General features: G+C 35.7%; 3 protein-coding genes across 4 annotated transcripts; 1 reads left to right on the plus strand and 2 right to left on the minus strand.

Moving 5' to 3' along the window:
- Nucleotides 1-621: 621 nt before the first annotated feature.
- Nucleotides 622-5,020, minus strand: LOC131020920 (protein phosphatase 2C 70). Of its 2 annotated transcripts, none has more exons than XM_057949972.1 (13): nt 4,612-5,020; nt 3,562-3,733; nt 3,297-3,473; nt 3,019-3,194; nt 2,782-2,940; nt 2,537-2,680; nt 2,393-2,454; nt 2,056-2,191; nt 1,828-1,922; nt 1,483-1,598; nt 1,270-1,399; nt 1,072-1,126; nt 622-987 (listed from the first exon to the last, which is right to left on the minus strand). In XM_057949972.1, exons 1-13 carry the CDS (start codon nt 4,906-4,908, stop codon nt 820-822), a joined length of 1,887 nt encoding a protein of 628 aa, XP_057805955.1. In that variant the 5' UTR covers nt 4,909-5,020; the 3' UTR covers nt 622-819. The 2 variants fall into 2 exon arrangements, with proteins under 2 accessions (XP_057805955.1, XP_057805954.1); XM_057949971.1 differs by having other exon boundaries at nt 3,297-3,437; nt 4,612-4,969.
- A 5,905-nt stretch (nt 5,021-10,925) lies between these two features.
- Nucleotides 10,926-13,804, plus strand: LOC131020922 (peroxisomal adenine nucleotide carrier 1-like). Its single transcript, XM_057949974.1, has 5 exons — nt 10,926-11,352; nt 12,225-12,456; nt 12,845-12,991; nt 13,071-13,240; nt 13,316-13,804. Exons 1-5 carry the CDS (start codon nt 11,222-11,224, stop codon nt 13,578-13,580), a joined length of 945 nt encoding a protein of 314 aa, XP_057805957.1. The 5' UTR covers nt 10,926-11,221; the 3' UTR covers nt 13,581-13,804.
- LOC131020921 (probable aldehyde dehydrogenase) lies at nt 13,771-17,748 on the minus strand. The gene is made up of 16 exons (XM_057949973.1): nt 17,437-17,748; nt 16,940-17,019; nt 16,652-16,755; nt 16,480-16,547; nt 16,297-16,354; nt 16,100-16,213; nt 15,927-16,010; nt 15,738-15,842; nt 15,507-15,620; nt 15,224-15,355; nt 15,041-15,130; nt 14,826-14,915; nt 14,486-14,695; nt 14,283-14,393; nt 14,118-14,197; nt 13,771-14,039 (listed from the first exon to the last, which is right to left on the minus strand). The coding sequence occupies exons 1-16, from the start codon at nt 17,511-17,513 to the stop codon at nt 13,901-13,903; spliced, it is 1,656 nt and encodes a 551-aa protein (XP_057805956.1). The 5' UTR covers nt 17,514-17,748; the 3' UTR covers nt 13,771-13,900.
- Nucleotides 17,749-17,825: the final 77 nt, after the last annotated feature.

Consider the following 17,825-nt stretch of genomic DNA (forward strand, 5'->3'; position numbering starts at 1 on the left):
ATGCTCGATTACTCGACTTGTAATAGTTGAGCATGTAGAACATTGGTGTATTTATCACTATTGCTCGACTCGCAGAAGTCGAGCGTGTCGAACATCTATATATTTATTACAAATACGCTAATGCTCGATATACTCGACTTGTAATGGTCGAGCATATTGAGCAAAGTTCGCAATTTCAGCAATTTTTATGAATTAAGTAAGAATAACTTTGTCATTTCAAGCTTAAAATAGAGTAGTTTTTATACTTTTCTTTTCGTTTATATTTTGGTTAGCTTAATTTGTTCGATCTTTAGAAAATGACATTTGTATATATAAATAGATAAGTTAAACAAATTATCAAAATAAAAATTGTGAAAACTTCATCAATATCAATATCATGATTAATAACAATTAATGTAATTATAAATTATATTAATATATATATTAATTAATAATTTGAAGAATTTCTATATTTAAGTTAATTAACATTAATCAATAAATTTTCTTTTTAATCCTTAATAATTTACATAGATATCTGCATATTTCTCATTTAAAAGTAATCAATTTTCTCCATTCCCCCTTCTTATTTTTTATCCCATTTACACACATTTTCCAAAAAAAGAAAAAAAAATACTACAACAATAAGAAAACTAGAAATATATTCTAATATATTAATCAGCTCATGGCAAGATTTTCTGTACATGATCATCAAGATTCAGTACAACAGCAGCAAATGAGACACCATTCCCAAATGCACTGTGACCTTCAAAATGATAGGAACAAAAATAATAGAATGTTTGTATAAATTGAAAACCTAAACTAGGAAAAACTCTTTCATCTCTAGGTGTTATCAAGTTTACAAGATCTGCCATGGCTGCTGCTGCTGGTAAAATCTAAGAAAATTATCGATGTGTTATCTTTTGTACGCAGCGTTCTCGCCTCACTCAACAAAAAGTTAGCTATCTTCTCAGCGGAGCCCTCCCCCTCCATCGCGTTCCTCTCCATTGCCTGTCGGAAGAAAGAAAATCCGGGGTTCAGAAACGAGACACCGGCTTAGTTGGTACTCACACACAGTCACACAGAGTTATTTACCTGATGCACAAGCTGAAATGCCTTCTTCATGTTAATTACATCCCAGAAACCATCACTACATATAAAATCCAACAATATATGAAGTTATGACTCAAGTTTTGATTTCTGGGCTTCTTCTAAACAAGAAGGGAAATCTTGAATTTTAGTGGATTTTTTTGATGCTGATACAGTGAATGAGTTGATTAGAAGCAAACTCACCTAGCTAGAAGAGCAAAGCCCTCGCTTGATTGGTCTATGTATACAACTTCACTAATATAAGGTTCTGCGCTGAAGCGCGCATCTTGCTCCTTCAAAAATTTATCACCGAGCATCCTGGCGAGGTTAATACCTGGATAGGAGCCGTTTCACACGAATGAGCACATGGATTGAGAAGAAATCATTGATGATATTGTAATTGTAGAACGAACTTACCACATATCCGAGTTTCCCCATCTCTCAGAGGCGTTCCTATTGCCTGGATACGTTGTCTTTCGGAGTAACTAGTTATCCTGTGGTCTTCGGTCATCTTTATCTGCTTTCCCCCGACACTGCCAGAATGAAGCTCGAATCAGGCAAATGCAGAGAAAAGTGATCGCGCAAAATTAAGGAAACATATGTATAGCTTTCTAATCCCCAGCTTCTGAATGCTTGCACAAAATTGAGGATAATAATTACTACTTCTAAATATTAGAAATAGATAATGGAGGTTCTTGGAAATGATATGCTGCAGATCACCAATAAAAGAAAAAAATAAGCAAGGTATATATCGACACCTACTTTGCAACACAAGCTGAGTCTCCAACATTTGCACATTGCGCGTAGAAATTTTGATGACCGTCAGTCCACACCAGAAGCAGTGTCGCAGTACAACCCTGAAATATAGTTAATCGTTACAACGTAACACGAAAACAACCTAAGCGTATTCAGTATAATCCAGCATATATATTGGTGAAGTACGGTTCTACGAGGAAACCACAATTAAGAAAGGAATTTCCGAGTATTAACCTCGTAGTAATGGTTAATGCGCGCCTCCGTCTGGTAAAATGCTTCTCTAAGGACCTCAGAAGCGTCGCACTGAGACAGAATTTTCTCTCGTCTGAATGAATCTGACAAGATTCCAGCAATTACTTCAGGCATTATTCTGGAATAGTAAGCAGAGGTGGAGTAAGTATAAGCAGAGCTAGAGTAAGTATTATGCAATAGTAGGGAAGATTTTGGAATTAAAAATGAAGAATGGGATTATAAGAGGTGAACTCAAACAAGGTCTTTTGGCAGCAACATTATCCCGGTTTTTATAAAATAAAAGGAGCATTTTTTTATGTCAATAGACATGAAAACTAACTTGCTAACAGATGTGGCCGCATCGGCTCCACCATGTCCATCACATATACCGAACATCCCGAACTGCAAAATTAAATCTTTTAAAAACCTATTATGCATCTCAAGTATGCACGTCGATAACTGAGACAGGACTATAGTTCAAAACCTTATCCATTCCATGAAGAGGCCACTGGTAATAGCAGACATCTTCCATGGCCAACTTTTTCCCTCCTCGACGTAAAGCCATAGGATCCGATGCTATACCGATCCTGAAAGGGATCTTGCACTCTGTTTGTGATGTAATATTAACCTACCACATCAGACGAAGGCAGCAACAATCAGAATTTCACATAATAGGGCCAACATAACCCTCTAGGTGCGCTGAAATTCCACAAAGTTGCTTTTATGTACCAAAATCTTTGAACTTGTGCCGAATGTTACTGTGTCGCCACTTGTGAGCTCGACTGGGTTACTCCAATGTCTGCTTCCCGATTGAGCGGGAAGAACTGCCTGGGAGTTCAACATTGTGCCGTTCAAGCTACCCATGTCGACCAGCTCCCATTTTAATTTCTACAGCAATATGAAGTTAGATAGCACAGAGGATAAAGTTAAAGTATGCAGTATTGCATATTATAGTGCAAAGCTTACATTAGCATTCCAATTTATCATCGCATGCTTTCCAGAGACCTCCGAATCCTTAAGTATTACATCACCAGGCGACACTCTTCCGATAGTCACCGGAAGCTCGGTTACGTTGGTAGACTTTACGGAATACTGAAGCCCACGAGCAGGGCCAGAGACTACCTCCAGCTTGAGAATGCTTCCTGCACTTCTAAGAGGACAACATGATCACACGTTTTACATATTCAGCAGACAACGGGTGTCGAAAACACTAAGATTCATGCAATCGACAAGAAGAATATTACCCTGGTTTGCAGTGTGACTGGGAACAGAATTTGGACCATGTTTCTGGCTATAACTATCTCCTCGTTTTTCATTTTTCCGATCTTCAGGAAAAAGACTTGTTGCAAGAGGACGCTGAAGCGTTTGACCCACCAAAGAATTCTCTGAAGTATTTGGAATGTCAAGAATAATAATATCATCTGGAACAAGCAATTAGTAAGATTTTCTTCCCGTTCCCGTAAGATTCACAGGAAACTATAAACAACAAGAGAAGTAGAAGCTATTTACCGTGGCTCGGCTGGGATGATGTGGGTGGGAGCCTTTGTTTTGGTGTTGCCAAAACAGCATGTCCTGAAGTATAACTACCCTGAGTTTGACGACCCTGCTCGCTGGGGTGACTTTCGTCACTTTCAACAGAACTAAGATCTCCCGAAACAAGAGGCCGCTCAATGTCATCAACCTACATTTGGAACAAAACAGTTAAAGGGGTACAGAACAGAAATCACAGATCCTTTAGCATCAAAGGGAGGAACATAGAATTCCATGTAAATGCAGATTATAGTATATTTCTAGCTCAACCATTTGGAATTGAAATTTCCATTCATTACAAAACCCAATCCATAAAAAATTACTTAGCATAGCTGAAGACTAAACAAAAGTTTTGAAAAAGCATCTCGTTGCTATAGCTTTTGCCAAGAAGCAAGACATTTCCACCCTACCGGACATGTCAGATCCGGAATTCATAGTTACGGAAAAGCTAGAACGTTTAGAGCTTGTTACTTCTATCGAGCTTAAACCCGAAGCACCACGAAAACTAAAAAAACTATCCATTTCAACTTTCAGAGCAACAAATTCAAAAATTTCTCTAAATTCAGGTACAGAACTTAAAATTTATAGACTAAACTCCAGCACTAAAGCTGAAAGAAAAGCCAAAACTTTAATCATGTTAACTACATAAAATAACAAGATAAATAAACCCCCCAAAACATAAGAAGTTCATTACAGCCCACTTTAAATTATCTCATAAACTTGACCTAAAATCAGAGCTGATTACTTAATCCATTTTCAACACTCACATTCATCAGCAAAATGAGCTAAAAAATCTTCACCGCCAAAATAAATTCATATCATAACACAGGAAAATGGGGGCATCATTAATGAATCAAACAATGCAATCTGCAAAATCAACGCAAAATCCCTAAATCCAAATCCAAGCACAACCAACCCATCAAATCCCCATTCCCATAACCTAATTACGAAAAGAAAAATAAAAATAAAATAAAATCTTGCTGGCAAATCAAATCCGAAAACACACATAAGATCAATCCCGAGGCAGACCCTGATCGAGGCCGGCGTGCGGCGGCGCGCGGCGGCGGCGGTGGAGGCGGAGAGGAAGCGGGTCCATGGTCGGAACTTGCAGGCGATGAAGATGAGGATTAGGACGAGCAAAAGCATAAGAATCAGCAAGGCAATACCCAACGCCGATGACGATGTGAGAATGCTGGTAAAGCGCATCGCCTTCTCCATCGGAGTGTTACTGAGATGGTTTTCTCTCACTAGAAAATCGATGAGAGAGAAAATTGGCCCATTTTTCATGTTTTTTTTATGAGGAAAATTGGGATTGCAACCAACCATACCAACCAACAATACTGCGTGACTGTTTGTGTAGCCTCTGCGAGAAGGCCGCTTTGAAATGGTCGCATTTTTTTCTTCTTTGTTTTATTTTTCTCTGTCCAAATCTTTCTTAATAAACACACACAAAATATAAATGGAATAATCTATATATTAATATTAAAGACAAAAAACTATATTTTTCCTCACACGTTTTTTTCTAATATTTATTAATGAAAAAAAATATATTTGTTACTATTTTGCAAATGCTTTTCAAAATTCAAAGACATGAATTTGTTTTTGTGTGATCTTTTATCAGGCGAGCAACTTCGATCAAATTGAAACTAACTAATTTTTATGTGATATCATATAATTATTATTTATATGGTGTATGTGTGTCAATAATATGAGCAAAGAATAAAATGACGCTATATTCTTAAGTAGAAAATGACATCGTTTTTCTATGAAATTAAAATAATTGCATTTATATTTTTCATTTAAAAACGATGACGTTTTAAAGAAGTGAGAGTTTGTTGCTTTGATCATCGTTCGATTTAGCCAAATTGATAGTTACGACAAACAAGTCAATATTAATTTGGAAAAAGAAAATTGAAAAAAATCTAACAAGCACTAAATTTGTATATTTGAATTAAAAAAAAAAGTTTGGATAAAAAACAAGAAAAAGTTCAAAGCTCATATAAGTATAACACACAACCATGCACAACTTGTAGAGTTCTAAAACTATCCCAAAGAAAATTGTTAAATAAGTACATATAGAACATGAAATAGTTCATCATTTTTCTTGTAACATTATTATAAACCTCAAGAAATTTGTAGAATAGGGTGTGCGGCGTTTTGCCCCCGTGCGTTGTCTTCGGTGGGTTACAAACATTCTTGGCTCCGCTTATCAAAAATCCTTATTTTTTTTCCTCGTTTCGTCTTCTTATTCTTTTAATTGTACAATTATCTTCTCGTTCTTCATTTTTATTCTTTTCAGTTTATAATTAATTTCTTATGTTTTTCAATTTTTCCCTCATTTCTTTTTTTTTTGTTAGTACTTATTTACTTATTTTCTTCATTATTGAGTTTCATACTTTCATTTCTTTCTTTTCTCCTTTTCTTCATTTTTATTCTTTTCAGTTTATAATTAATTTCTCATGTTATGGCAATCTTTGATCCAATATGAAATGGAAACTTGATTCTACGGATCTTTGATCCACTCTTTCATAAAGTGATTTACACTATAAAATAACACGAATAAAAACTAGTAGTGTTAAAATGAAGATGAAATCATCTTATATATAGTTGGAGGCGTATCAAATGATTGATCCAAATTTTGACAAAAAAATTTTCTAATGATTTTTATTATCTATTTGAAATATCGACCAAAATATCTAGATATTTTTTCTTCCAAATTTTCTATTTGTCTACAAAGAGTGTTTGAAACTTTTAATTACTTTTTATAGATCTATATTTTAATATATATATATATATATATATATATTAAAACGTTAATTAGTTGTAAGTCTACAAACTATTAGTAAATTACGATTTTTTTTCCAACTCTATAAAGTTGTAATGTAGAACACATAAACTTTAGCCCATTCCGAAATTTGTCTTGAATTTTAATTTCGCTCAAATCAAAATTGACATGATAAAATTAAAGGTGATATAATATACACACATTATATTAATATAACTTATACAAAAATTCTACTAAAATGTATACAATACCAATATATATATAGTTTAATTCTACTAAAATGTGTGAGTGTCAATATATTATATAATATATATATATTTTTTATTTAATGAATATATAGTTTAATTTTAAAATTTGTATTTTGATAAAATAATAAAAATACAGCACAGTAACAATTATCCTAAAAGAGATGAGCAAGGATCATGATATTTTAAATATTTTTTATTCATCAAATGGATAAATTAATTCGATCAACATTGACCGACAAACAGTTAAACTTTCCAACTGAAATAATAAGTGATTTTGACAAAAAAGTAAAAAAAATAAAATTGCAGTTCAGCTTAGGTGGGAAAATTATTATGCTATCATTATGTTATTATATAAAGAAAATCAAATTCCAAAATCTAACAATTGGTGAGAAAATTTCATATTACATTTTAGATCCATAATTATTATAACATTATATATAAAGATAAATTTATTTAGTTACACAAATTATATTGAAATCATATAAATTTAATTTGACAACCATATTTTAATGTATGGCCACACGTACACGAATATCTACACTTACAAGATGTGTGCCAATGTAATATCCAACTTAATTACCTTTAACTAAAGAAATATGTGATAGTCTTTTAAGCATAAAATGACTATATAACTTATCTATTACTATAAACTAAGGCTATTATGTTTTTAACAGAAAGGGCTATATGTGATCATTCTCACTAATTAATATATAGAATTTTTTTAAATAAATTAATTAGATATATATATATATATATATATATATATATATAAATATATATGTGATCATTCTCACTAATTAATATATAGAAATTTTTTTAAATAAACTATATATATATATAAAAATTAATTAGAAAATTTTTAAATAAATTAATTATTAATGTAACTAATAATTAAATTGTTTTTTTTTTATTAATTGTGATAATTTAAATTGAAGTTACCTCTTTTTCATTGCTTCTTCTTGTTAATTTGAAATATATCTACAGCATGGTGAGGAACAAATTGTATGTGGAGATAAATTGTGTTGGATTGATTTTCAATTCCTCAAATGAATGGAGTAATATTAAGAATGACTATTAAAGTAAAAAGTGACTATTATATCCATTCCTCAAAGTCATAGCAGTTGCATATTTCTGCAGCATGCTCCCAAATTAATTTCGATTCTTAATGATACATATTAATCAGGATTCATTATATAATAATATTAATTTTTGTTACAAATTGTTATTACTAAAACAATGAAATTAATTAATAATTGGATATAATAAAATGTGAGATAGAGGATCTCATAACCATTTTTTTTCAGAATCTCTTTTAAATGTAGTTACAACTATGAATTATCCAATCAATCTCTTTTAAATGTAGTTACAACTATGAATTATCCGATCTGTTGAAGTGTGATTTACTAGAGTTGTCTACAACAAATAGTACTTCGGTAGACATGTCGTCTTGATTTAGCATGTAACTTGCTGATACTTACGTTACGGTAGACATGTCGTCTTGATTTAACATGTAACTTGCTGATACTTGCGTTATACTTACGACAGACACGTCGTCTTGATTTAGTATGTAACTTGTTGATACTTGCGTTATCGTTGATAATAACGCAAGTATCAGCAAGTTACATGCTGAATCACCACTATATTGTTGATACTTACAGTAGACATATCGCGACAGGATTGTATAACAAAAATTACAGTGGTGATTATAGTGTTATGTATAAGACTAACATGGTTATGTATTATGCTTTAGATAACAATCATTATCCGTTATATATAAATGCATCATACAATATACTGCTAGCTCGATCATCATTTATTCAATTAAATGATAATATAGTGCCACCGGTGACTGTACTAATAATAAGAAAGAAAAAAAAGGCTCTATATATTATACCCCAAATGAAGAATCCAACCTTAAAAGTTAAAAAATGACACACGTATTTATAAATTAAGGAAATGAAGAATTTACAAAAGAAAAAAATGACTCAAATTCAAATTCAGTTACTTGTTTATAAATATCTATATATAATATAAATGAGCAGTTTAACGGTAAAATTTTGCCGCCAATTTTTCTCTCTCCTATAAAAAAGCTGTATTCTCTCTCCCATAATCTATCCCACTATTTACTCATTAAATATGTATTAGCTAATCTATATGAAGATGAGGATGAGGACGAGCAAAAGCATAAGAATCAGCAAGGCAATACCCAACGCCGATGACGATGTGAGAATGCTGGTAAAGCGCATCGCCTTCTCCATCGGAGTGTTACTGAGATGGTTTTCTCTCACTAGAAAATCGATGAGAGATAAAATTGGCCCATTTTTCATTTTTTTTTATGAGGAAAATTGGGATTGCAACCAACCATACCAACCAACAATACTGCGTGACTGTTTGTGTAGCCTCTGCGAGAAGGCCGCTTTGAAATGGTCGCATTTTTTTCTTCTTCGTTTTATTTTGTGTGTCCAAATCTTTCTTCTTAATAAACAAACACAAAATATAAATGGAATAATATTATATTAAAGGCAACAAATATATTTTTCCTTACACGTTTAATATTTATTAATGAAAAACAAATATATTTGTTATTTTGCAAACGCTTTTCAAAATTCAAAGACATGAATTTGTGTTTGTGTGATTGTTTTTCAGGCGAGCAACTTCGATCAAATTGAAACTAACCTAATTTTTATGTGCTATCATATAATTATTATTTATATGGTGTATGTGTGTCAATAATATGAGCAAAGAATAAAATGACGCTATATTCTTAAGTAGAAAATGACATCGTTTTCTATGAAATTAAAATAATTGCATTTATATTTTTCATTTAAAAACGATGACGTTTTAAAGAAGTGAGAGTTTGTTGCTTTGATCATCGTTCGATTTAGCCAAATTGATAGTTACGACAAACAAGTCAATATTAATTTGGAAAAAGAAAATTGAAAAAAATATCTAACAAGCACTAAATTTGTATATTTGAATTATTAAAAAATAAAGTTTGGATAAGAAACAAGAAAAAAGTTCAAAGCTCATATAACACACAACCATGCACAACTTGTAGAGTTCTAAAACTATCCCAAAGAAAATTGTTAAATAAGTACATATAGAACATGAAACAGTTCATCATTTTTCTTGTAACATTATTATAAACCTACTTCAAGAATCCGAATATCAAGAAATTTTACGAATCGATTTCGAGTAACTCGCGAGCTAGCTCGACTCAATACACTAATTGTGCACTTGTGTATAGGACCGTCTAAATGGTTATTGGGTATTGGTTCACCCAATAACCGAACCGAACCGATTCGGGTTTGGATACCCAAAAACCGATTTTTCAGTTATCGGGTCGGTTTCGGTTAGTATATTTGTAAAATTTTCGGTTATCGGTTAACCCGATAACCGAATCGGGTTAACCGAATAACCGAAAATAAATTAAATTTATATGTAAAAATTATATAATTAGAAAAATTACTACTATTTTCTAATTCTAAATTCCTAATCTAACTGCAAAAGCTACGCACGCACAACACACTCTCAATTCTTTTACCACAAAACCCTGTCCAGCGCCGCCGCCCATCACCCAACAGCTGTTCCCGTCGCCCTGCCGTCCGCCAGCGCCACCGCCCTCCAGCCGCATCACCGCCTTCCAGCAAGTAGCGGCCATCGCCGCAGCACCTCTGCACGTTTTAGATTTCCAGGAAAAGCAAATTAAGATCGAAAGGTTACTATTTTCCCCAAATTCATTCTCTCATTTGCTTCTGAAGCAAATGTAGAGGTAGCTGAATCGACTTTTTTCCTTTTTCATGGTTGCCATTCATTTTTGTTTAATGCATATCTCTCATTTGTTAAAGAATTATTATTAGGAATTGAGGATTTTGTCGAGAGGCAATATTTAATTTCACACATATACTGCACTTTTGCATAATTTCATTCCAAGCTAATTGAATTGGAAAACTCGACAGTAAGAAAACCAAATAGTTCGATTTCTTTATTTTCCAAAATTTCTGAAATTTAATTTCCTTTTTTCTTTCGGGTATTTGGTTATCCAAATAACCGATTCGGTTAACCGAGTTGGTTATTGGATAACCGAACGTCTATTTCGGTTCGGTAATGGGTATTGAAAATGGGCGATTTTCAGGTTCGGGTAATCGAAAATTTCGATTCGGATACCCAAACCGATCGACAGGTTGTGTATCACTTCTTTTTTTCTTCTCAAACTGTTTTTTATTCATCTTTTTTCAATTTTAATTTCCTGTGTTGCAATTTAATTTTAAAATTATTTAATTGAAATTCCCCACTCCAGCAGTCAACCAACGTGTAAAACAGTCTTAAATAGCAATCTAGCATCAGTTGTTATTACACAACCGCAACGCAACGCAACGCAACGCAACGCGCCCATTCCTCACACGTTTCCCAACGCGATTGCTCCGACCAAAATCTCGGACCCACCTACGCAGCTATCTCCCAAATCCCGGCCGCCGCCGCCGCCCCATTTATTGATTTAAGCTTCCCTGTTTGTTCAGTTTCAGCGATTCATCTGCTAAGTTGTTGCAGTGCGTCGCATGAAAAAAAAAGGTGCAATCTTGAAATAGAATCTTGAAAATAAAAAATGGAGTCTTTGGTGGAGGCGACATCAGGTGCGGTGGGTTCACTGCTCAGCACCACCATTCTGTACCCGCTTGACACTTGCAAGACTAAATATCAAGCTGAAAATCGAGCCCATCATCACCAAAAATATAGGTTCCCCTTTTCCCCTTCTCTCTCAAGAATTATGCTTTTTTTTTTTTGTTGCTAGTTCGTTTTTACATGTTAATTTTGCTTTGATAAGGTTTGTATGTTAGTTGAACTTATACACCAGATGCAAGAACTAGACTAGACAAAATTGGGATTTTTTCTTCTTCTCTGCAAATAGATATTTGGATGCTATTATTATGTTAATTTCTGGGCTTGTGTGAAAGGTGGAGATTGTGAAATTTTCTGATGTTGGTGGCTTTCTTTGCCTAATAATGCGTTGATGAAGAAGTAGATGCAATTAGGGGATCAATATATGATTCGTTTCTGGTTTATGTTCATATTTAACATTGACTCTTAGGGCTCGTTTGCTATGTATGATAAGCGTGAGATAGATACCCGTAACACCCTAATATGTTGTTTGTTCAAAAATCAAAGCCCTTGGCCCGTTATTTACTATCCGTATCTTTTGGATTCTGTATCACATATATCTTGCCAAACATGGTATTGACTTCTAATAAATTAATAGTCATCGCAGTCAAAGATATCGCACATTATCCCATACTACGTAGCAGACGAGCCCTTAATGAGTTGTGAATGAACTGATGAATTGGTTTTAAACACATAGGAGAAGCTTTAGGATGATGTTCATGAATCATGATGAACTGAGGCTGTTGCAAGGCACATTTGTGTTGATGCCGTCTCAGAAATGTCGAACCTCTGGAAACATTAACCGGCTGTCTGAACTTTGCACGAGTCTTTTAAGGATTCGGATCCTAATTCGTACGAGTTATCTATGCTACTAGTGTCATTATTCATATATATCATTCGTTTCTTGTTGAGTGGCATGTTTCTTGGCAGTGATGCTTTGCTCTAAACAGGAACATCTCGGATGTCCTCTGGGAGGCGATATCTACGCGCCAGGTTCTCTCGTTGTACCAGGGGTTGGGAACGAAGAATTTCCAGTCCTTCATCTCGCAGTTCATCTATTTCTATGGATACAGCTTCTTGAAGAGGCTTTATTTGAAGAAGAGTGGATTCAAATCTATTGGGACTAAGGCTAACTTGGTCATAGCAGCAGCTGCTGGCGCCTGCACAGTTGTAGTCACACAGGTTAGCCGTAGATTCGACTGCTGTGTGTTCATTTCTTGAACTGTGAAGAACGAAACAAACATCATTTTATCATGATTCATAGTCTAGATCACACTATTGTTGGAAAGAAAACTTTCTTGTGTGAAAATTGTAGGGCTTATTCTCCAAATGGCCTAGTAAAATGCTGGTGATGAGGGTGAAGTTCGTTGTTGTTGTTGTTTTTGTGATGTTTGATTGTTCGTTGCCACGGATAAGAATCTTCTTGATAGTCTAGATCACACACTATTGTTAGGGCTTATACACCAAACGGCCTAGTAGAATGCCCGTGCTTAGGGTGAAGGTCGTTGTTGTTGTTGTAGCGTTTGATTGTTCGTTGCCACGGATATGAATCTTGTCGTTTTCGTTGCAGCCTCTGGACACAGCATCCTCGAAGATGCAAACGTGCGAGTTTGGGAAATCCAAAGGGCTGTGGGAGTCCCTCTCGGAGAGCACGTGGAGCGAGTCGTTTGATGGCCTAGGCATCTCCCTTCTCCTCACTTCAAACCCCTCCATTCAGGTCTGATGACTCGTTACTTCGTGTATATATTATGTCGAAAGTGAAAAGATTCTGATTTGCATCAAATCGGGTTGTGCAGTACACGGCCTTCGATCAGTTGAAGAGCAGGCTGTTGAAGGAGAAGACGAGGAAAAGGGGAGGCGAGGCAGCAGCATCGCCTTCCCCAGAAGCCCTCTCTGCATTCTCGGCCTTCATGTTGGGGGCCGTCTCAAAGTGCATCGCCACCTGCATAACGTACCCTGCTATAAGGTAAATAGCCCTACCCTCCCTCCCCCCGTCTCTCGTTCCAAAACAACGCGTTAACACAGCAAAACGTATGTGCAGGTGCAAAGTGGTGATTCAGTCGGCCGAGGCTGATGAAACAAAGGATAAATCGCGTAAAACTGTGCCGGGTGCACTGCGTTCGATCTGGGAGAAGGAAGGGATACTCGGATTCTTCAAAGGCCTGCAAGCACAGATCCTCAAGACAGTCCTGAGCTCGGCACTGCTGCTGATGATAAAGGAGAAGATCACAAAATCGACGTGGATCACAATGCTCGCGCTGAAAAGGTTCATCCTCGTGACAAGAAGCCGGTTGAAGAGCTCCTGAGACGAGCCTCAGTCGTGCCCGACACGCAGCTGGATATGCAGGATCATGAACTAGACAGCTTGATGCTACCTTTTCTTGCCATAGAGAGAGAATATGCCAAGTGATGGTTATAGTTTATATAGTAGAATTGGATTGAACAAATTTTGTCCTCTTCAAGAAGAGGTGCATTTTCATCGATGTTGTATGCAGATTTCAGTAATAAAAAAATTGTTTTTGTGATTAAACCTGAATTCATGAAACCAACATTGTCGAATCCCATTCTAGAAAATAACAAGAAACAGATAGTTCTTACAAAGATGGTAGCAAGGCTAACTCGAATTTCACGTCGGTTGCGGGGTGCTCCAGTTTCGAGGAACGGGACCATTATCGTAAATGACCTCTCGGTGGCACGACCACACGAGTCTTATGGCTTCTGGAGTTCCGATTCCGGCACCTCGTGGATCACCAGCGGGGCCGAACCTATAGTATCATTTCGAGAAATATAATCATCAAACGATACATTCTAACAAAAAAACACACAGAAGAGTTGTGTTATACCAATGATTTTGTGGAGCTCCAGTTGTTCTTGCTCTCAGTCCCACATATGTAGTTCCATTGACCGAATTCCCAATGATTTTCTACAACAGTTGTCATAAGAACTAACTTTAATCGGAGAACGAAGAAGAATGATTCGTGGAAAGAAATTTAGAATTCGAGTCTTACTTGTACGAACAAAAGATCATTCGACACAACTGCAGCCGTTAAATGTGCGTGCATCCTTTCAAGTGCATCGAGTACCAACAAAAGCTGATTCTGTTTGTACTCCGTCACAACCTGGAATTGTGATACGTATGAATAAGAGTTAAATCGTCTACGTGTATACCAGTAAAGCTCTTTTTTCCGCCTAGAATGATTATTATTTTTACCTGGAAGGGGCCGAAGATTTCTTTTGTCACAAGATCATAGTTCTCCTCCTTCAATATTTCTTCGAGTGGAACAAAGACAGCAGTAGGTTTAACGGCACCATATACTGTCGGGATAGAGTGGTTTTGTAGAGCCTCGCCACCAAACAGAAGCCTTGATCCATTTATCTTGAGTAGTTTGTTCAAGTGATCGAGCATCGCTTCAGTTGTGACCTACAAATTGCCAATAGAAACTTGAGCAAAATCTACTAATGTCTTTCTCATAGCAACTTTGTATTCGGATAACTGAGTATAGTTGATTGAGTGTTGAGGAAAAAGAGTCGAGGGGAAGGCGAGTACTTACAGTAAGAACGGGGCCAATGGTAAGATCCTCCAACTTCCTTCGAGCAGCAAGACCGCTCAACTTTTCCAACAACGAACTTTTACCCCAATTCTGTTAACGACATAAACGGTTGGGAGGGTCAATGATCTTCAAAGGGAAAATTCAAATATATATATATACACATTAAAGTGCAAATTCGAATAAAAGTTATGAGCAGAAGACTCGTTGGAGCTTACTTCATGCATGAATAGAATCGATTGTGCTGAGCACTTCTGCCCACTACATGCGTATGCGTCTTGATCACACACCCAAGCAACGTAGTCCTCCTAAAAGAATATGAAACGTAATATCCAAAATGTACTAAAATTTATACGGTAAAGTGCACAGTTTGGAAGCACGAAGATGTGAAAGTTTTAAACCTCTTGCACGTCAGGTCCTAGAATCTTCCAGTCGAACCCAGCATCTTCAACCCTAATACGACCACTGAGATCAACGGCTAATTTCTCTGCTACTCTCGAGCTACCAGTGAAGAGAGTCATACGTGGTTTTCCCTAATGATAAAACATTTTAAAGAAATTAATTTCGAAAAAGCATATACTTCTGTTGCAAAAGCTTTAAGATTCTCAATAACCAAGAATGAGATACCCACACACATATTGCACTTTTTTACAAATGTTGATTGATCGAAAACGTAGCACATACCTCCGTGAGAACTCTGTTCATAGTAACTCCATCCGAGTTTATGAAGTCAACGTCCTCCACAGGCAACCCACAATCATGGAGCAAACGTAGCATTTGCTCCATGACAATGGCGACCTATAAATATTAAAACAAAAATACATTCATAGTTGAAGATATCATAGTGGTCTAAAATTGATTGATAGGCAAACCGAATAAAATATTTTTCCTTTCACGATAGACGCAACCCCTTACCTTGCTATCGACTTTAAGAAGTGGCTTGTTCCCCATATAAAGCGCCCCCATCAACTGAAGGAGTGGAATCTCCAAAGGGAAATTGAAAGGAGTGATGATTGCAACCTAAAGAAATCATTTAGCACGATGCTCAGTTAACGAAAATATTATATTTATTCTAATTTCAAAACGGGAAAAAGTAGGACTCACCGGGCCATACGGCCACCTAAAACCGTGACTCTGCTGACCTAGATGATTCCCGGGTACTCCAAATGACCTAGCCAGGAACCGAACCTGCCCGTGTCAAACGACAAAGCCTCAGTCACACATTTTCAAAATATGCAACGACAAAGAGCTAAGATTATACAATTGCAAAACCGAACCTGGTCACCACAAAAGTTCTCCAGAAACTTCTGTGTAACAAAAACTTCCATAAAAGCTTGTTGGTAGCTCTTTGGGGACACCCTTTGTATCAGCTTGGCAAAGAAGTCGGAAACCTATAAACAAAATACAAATCGCACGAGAAGTCAGCAGTTAACTTTGCATAACACACGAGATCTTCTTCGAGTTGAGAGTTAACCTCAGGTAGGGCCAGCTTGTGAGCAGCTTTTGTCGTTACGTCTCCCAGCATGAGGTACCTGAGACATACAACTCTTTTAATGTTAGTTTCAGTAAACAAAAAAAGAACAAAATAGCTACATAAAGGCGAAGACAGGAAGAAGTCCGAATACTACAACAAGAAAGAGAAGAAAAAAGGAACAACCTTTCTGGTGCTTTGAATGGATTGTGTAAACCATGTTTGGGGCACTGCGCCAAGCTCTCGACAAAAGGCTGCAAAAAGTTATCGACGATAACAACATTTTCAACGGATTGGATCCAAAGCCGACTTCACCACACTAATGCCTCATTCAATTTAAGATACAAAAAGTTACTACCTGTATTTCTTTCTGGTTTACTTCAGAAACTTTGATGAACGATTCGCCATTCAGAGGATCCGGGATGGTATTCCAAGACGACGATCTTGTCCACTTCCCCTGCACTGGAAAATACAAACAACCACAACGATGTTGCCTCACTAACACATTCACATGAGCTACTCATTTCATTTTATTAAGCAAAGTAAGAAGAATACAACTATACTGTTTTGCTATTAGGATACACTATATTTTGGTATAGTCAGATAAATTCTCATTCAAACTGAAATCATCAGCTCAATTATGTACCTAAATTCAGCACTTCAGCCGGCTGAGAAGCTGATAATTCCTCGGCTTTCACAGTCGCAAAGGGGAGTGAATGAACATATCTGCGGCCACAAAATTCACAATTGACAACGATGGATTCAGATATAATCTCAACATAATTGAAAATGCAGCAATAAAGCTGAAGTTGGCATTTCTGCTTTCAAGATGTGACAGCCATATTTTAAAAAAATTAAAATAAAAAATAAAATCTGATGATCTTCATTCCCGTACATGACACTAAATTGCTAAGTTATCAAGACTGGATTTTTATCAACATACCAATTCCAAGAAATAGCAAAAAACATCAAATAATGAATCAAGATTGGATTTTTATCAACATACCAATTCCAAGAACTAGCAAAAAACATCAAATAATGAATCAAGATTGGATTTTTATCCACATACCAATATCAAGAAATAGCAAAAACCTTCAAAAAAGCCACAGCCCATAATAAAAATCCAGCAGTTTTTGGAGTTACCTCGAAAGATTAGACGAACTGAACCAGCTGGTTGAAGCTTTGTTTCTCAAATTTCTCGAAAGCAATGAACCATACATGATTTGTCAGTACAAAATTTTTATGAACTCACTCTGACTAGAAGCAGAAGAATTGATGGTATGATTGTTGTGAAGTGGAAATCAGTATTTGAGGTTTATACGCATTAAATATTGGTGTGTTCCTCAATTTTATTCAATTCTGTTACAAGGTTGGACTGAGGAAGTAACCCTGCCGAAATTAACGATGAATTGTTTTGAAATTGTATAATTGGACTCGGCCCATTTGAGTATTTGCAAATCTTTTTTTTTTTTTTTCCTTTTTCTTTTTAATAAGTACTATATTATTTAAATATTTAGATAAAATATCTATAA

This window comes from Salvia miltiorrhiza, chromosome 4, assembly GCF_028751815.1.
Source record: "Salvia miltiorrhiza cultivar Shanhuang (shh) chromosome 4, IMPLAD_Smil_shh, whole genome shotgun sequence".
In the NCBI taxonomy this organism is placed as follows: Eukaryota; Viridiplantae; Streptophyta; class Magnoliopsida; order Lamiales; family Lamiaceae; genus Salvia; species Salvia miltiorrhiza.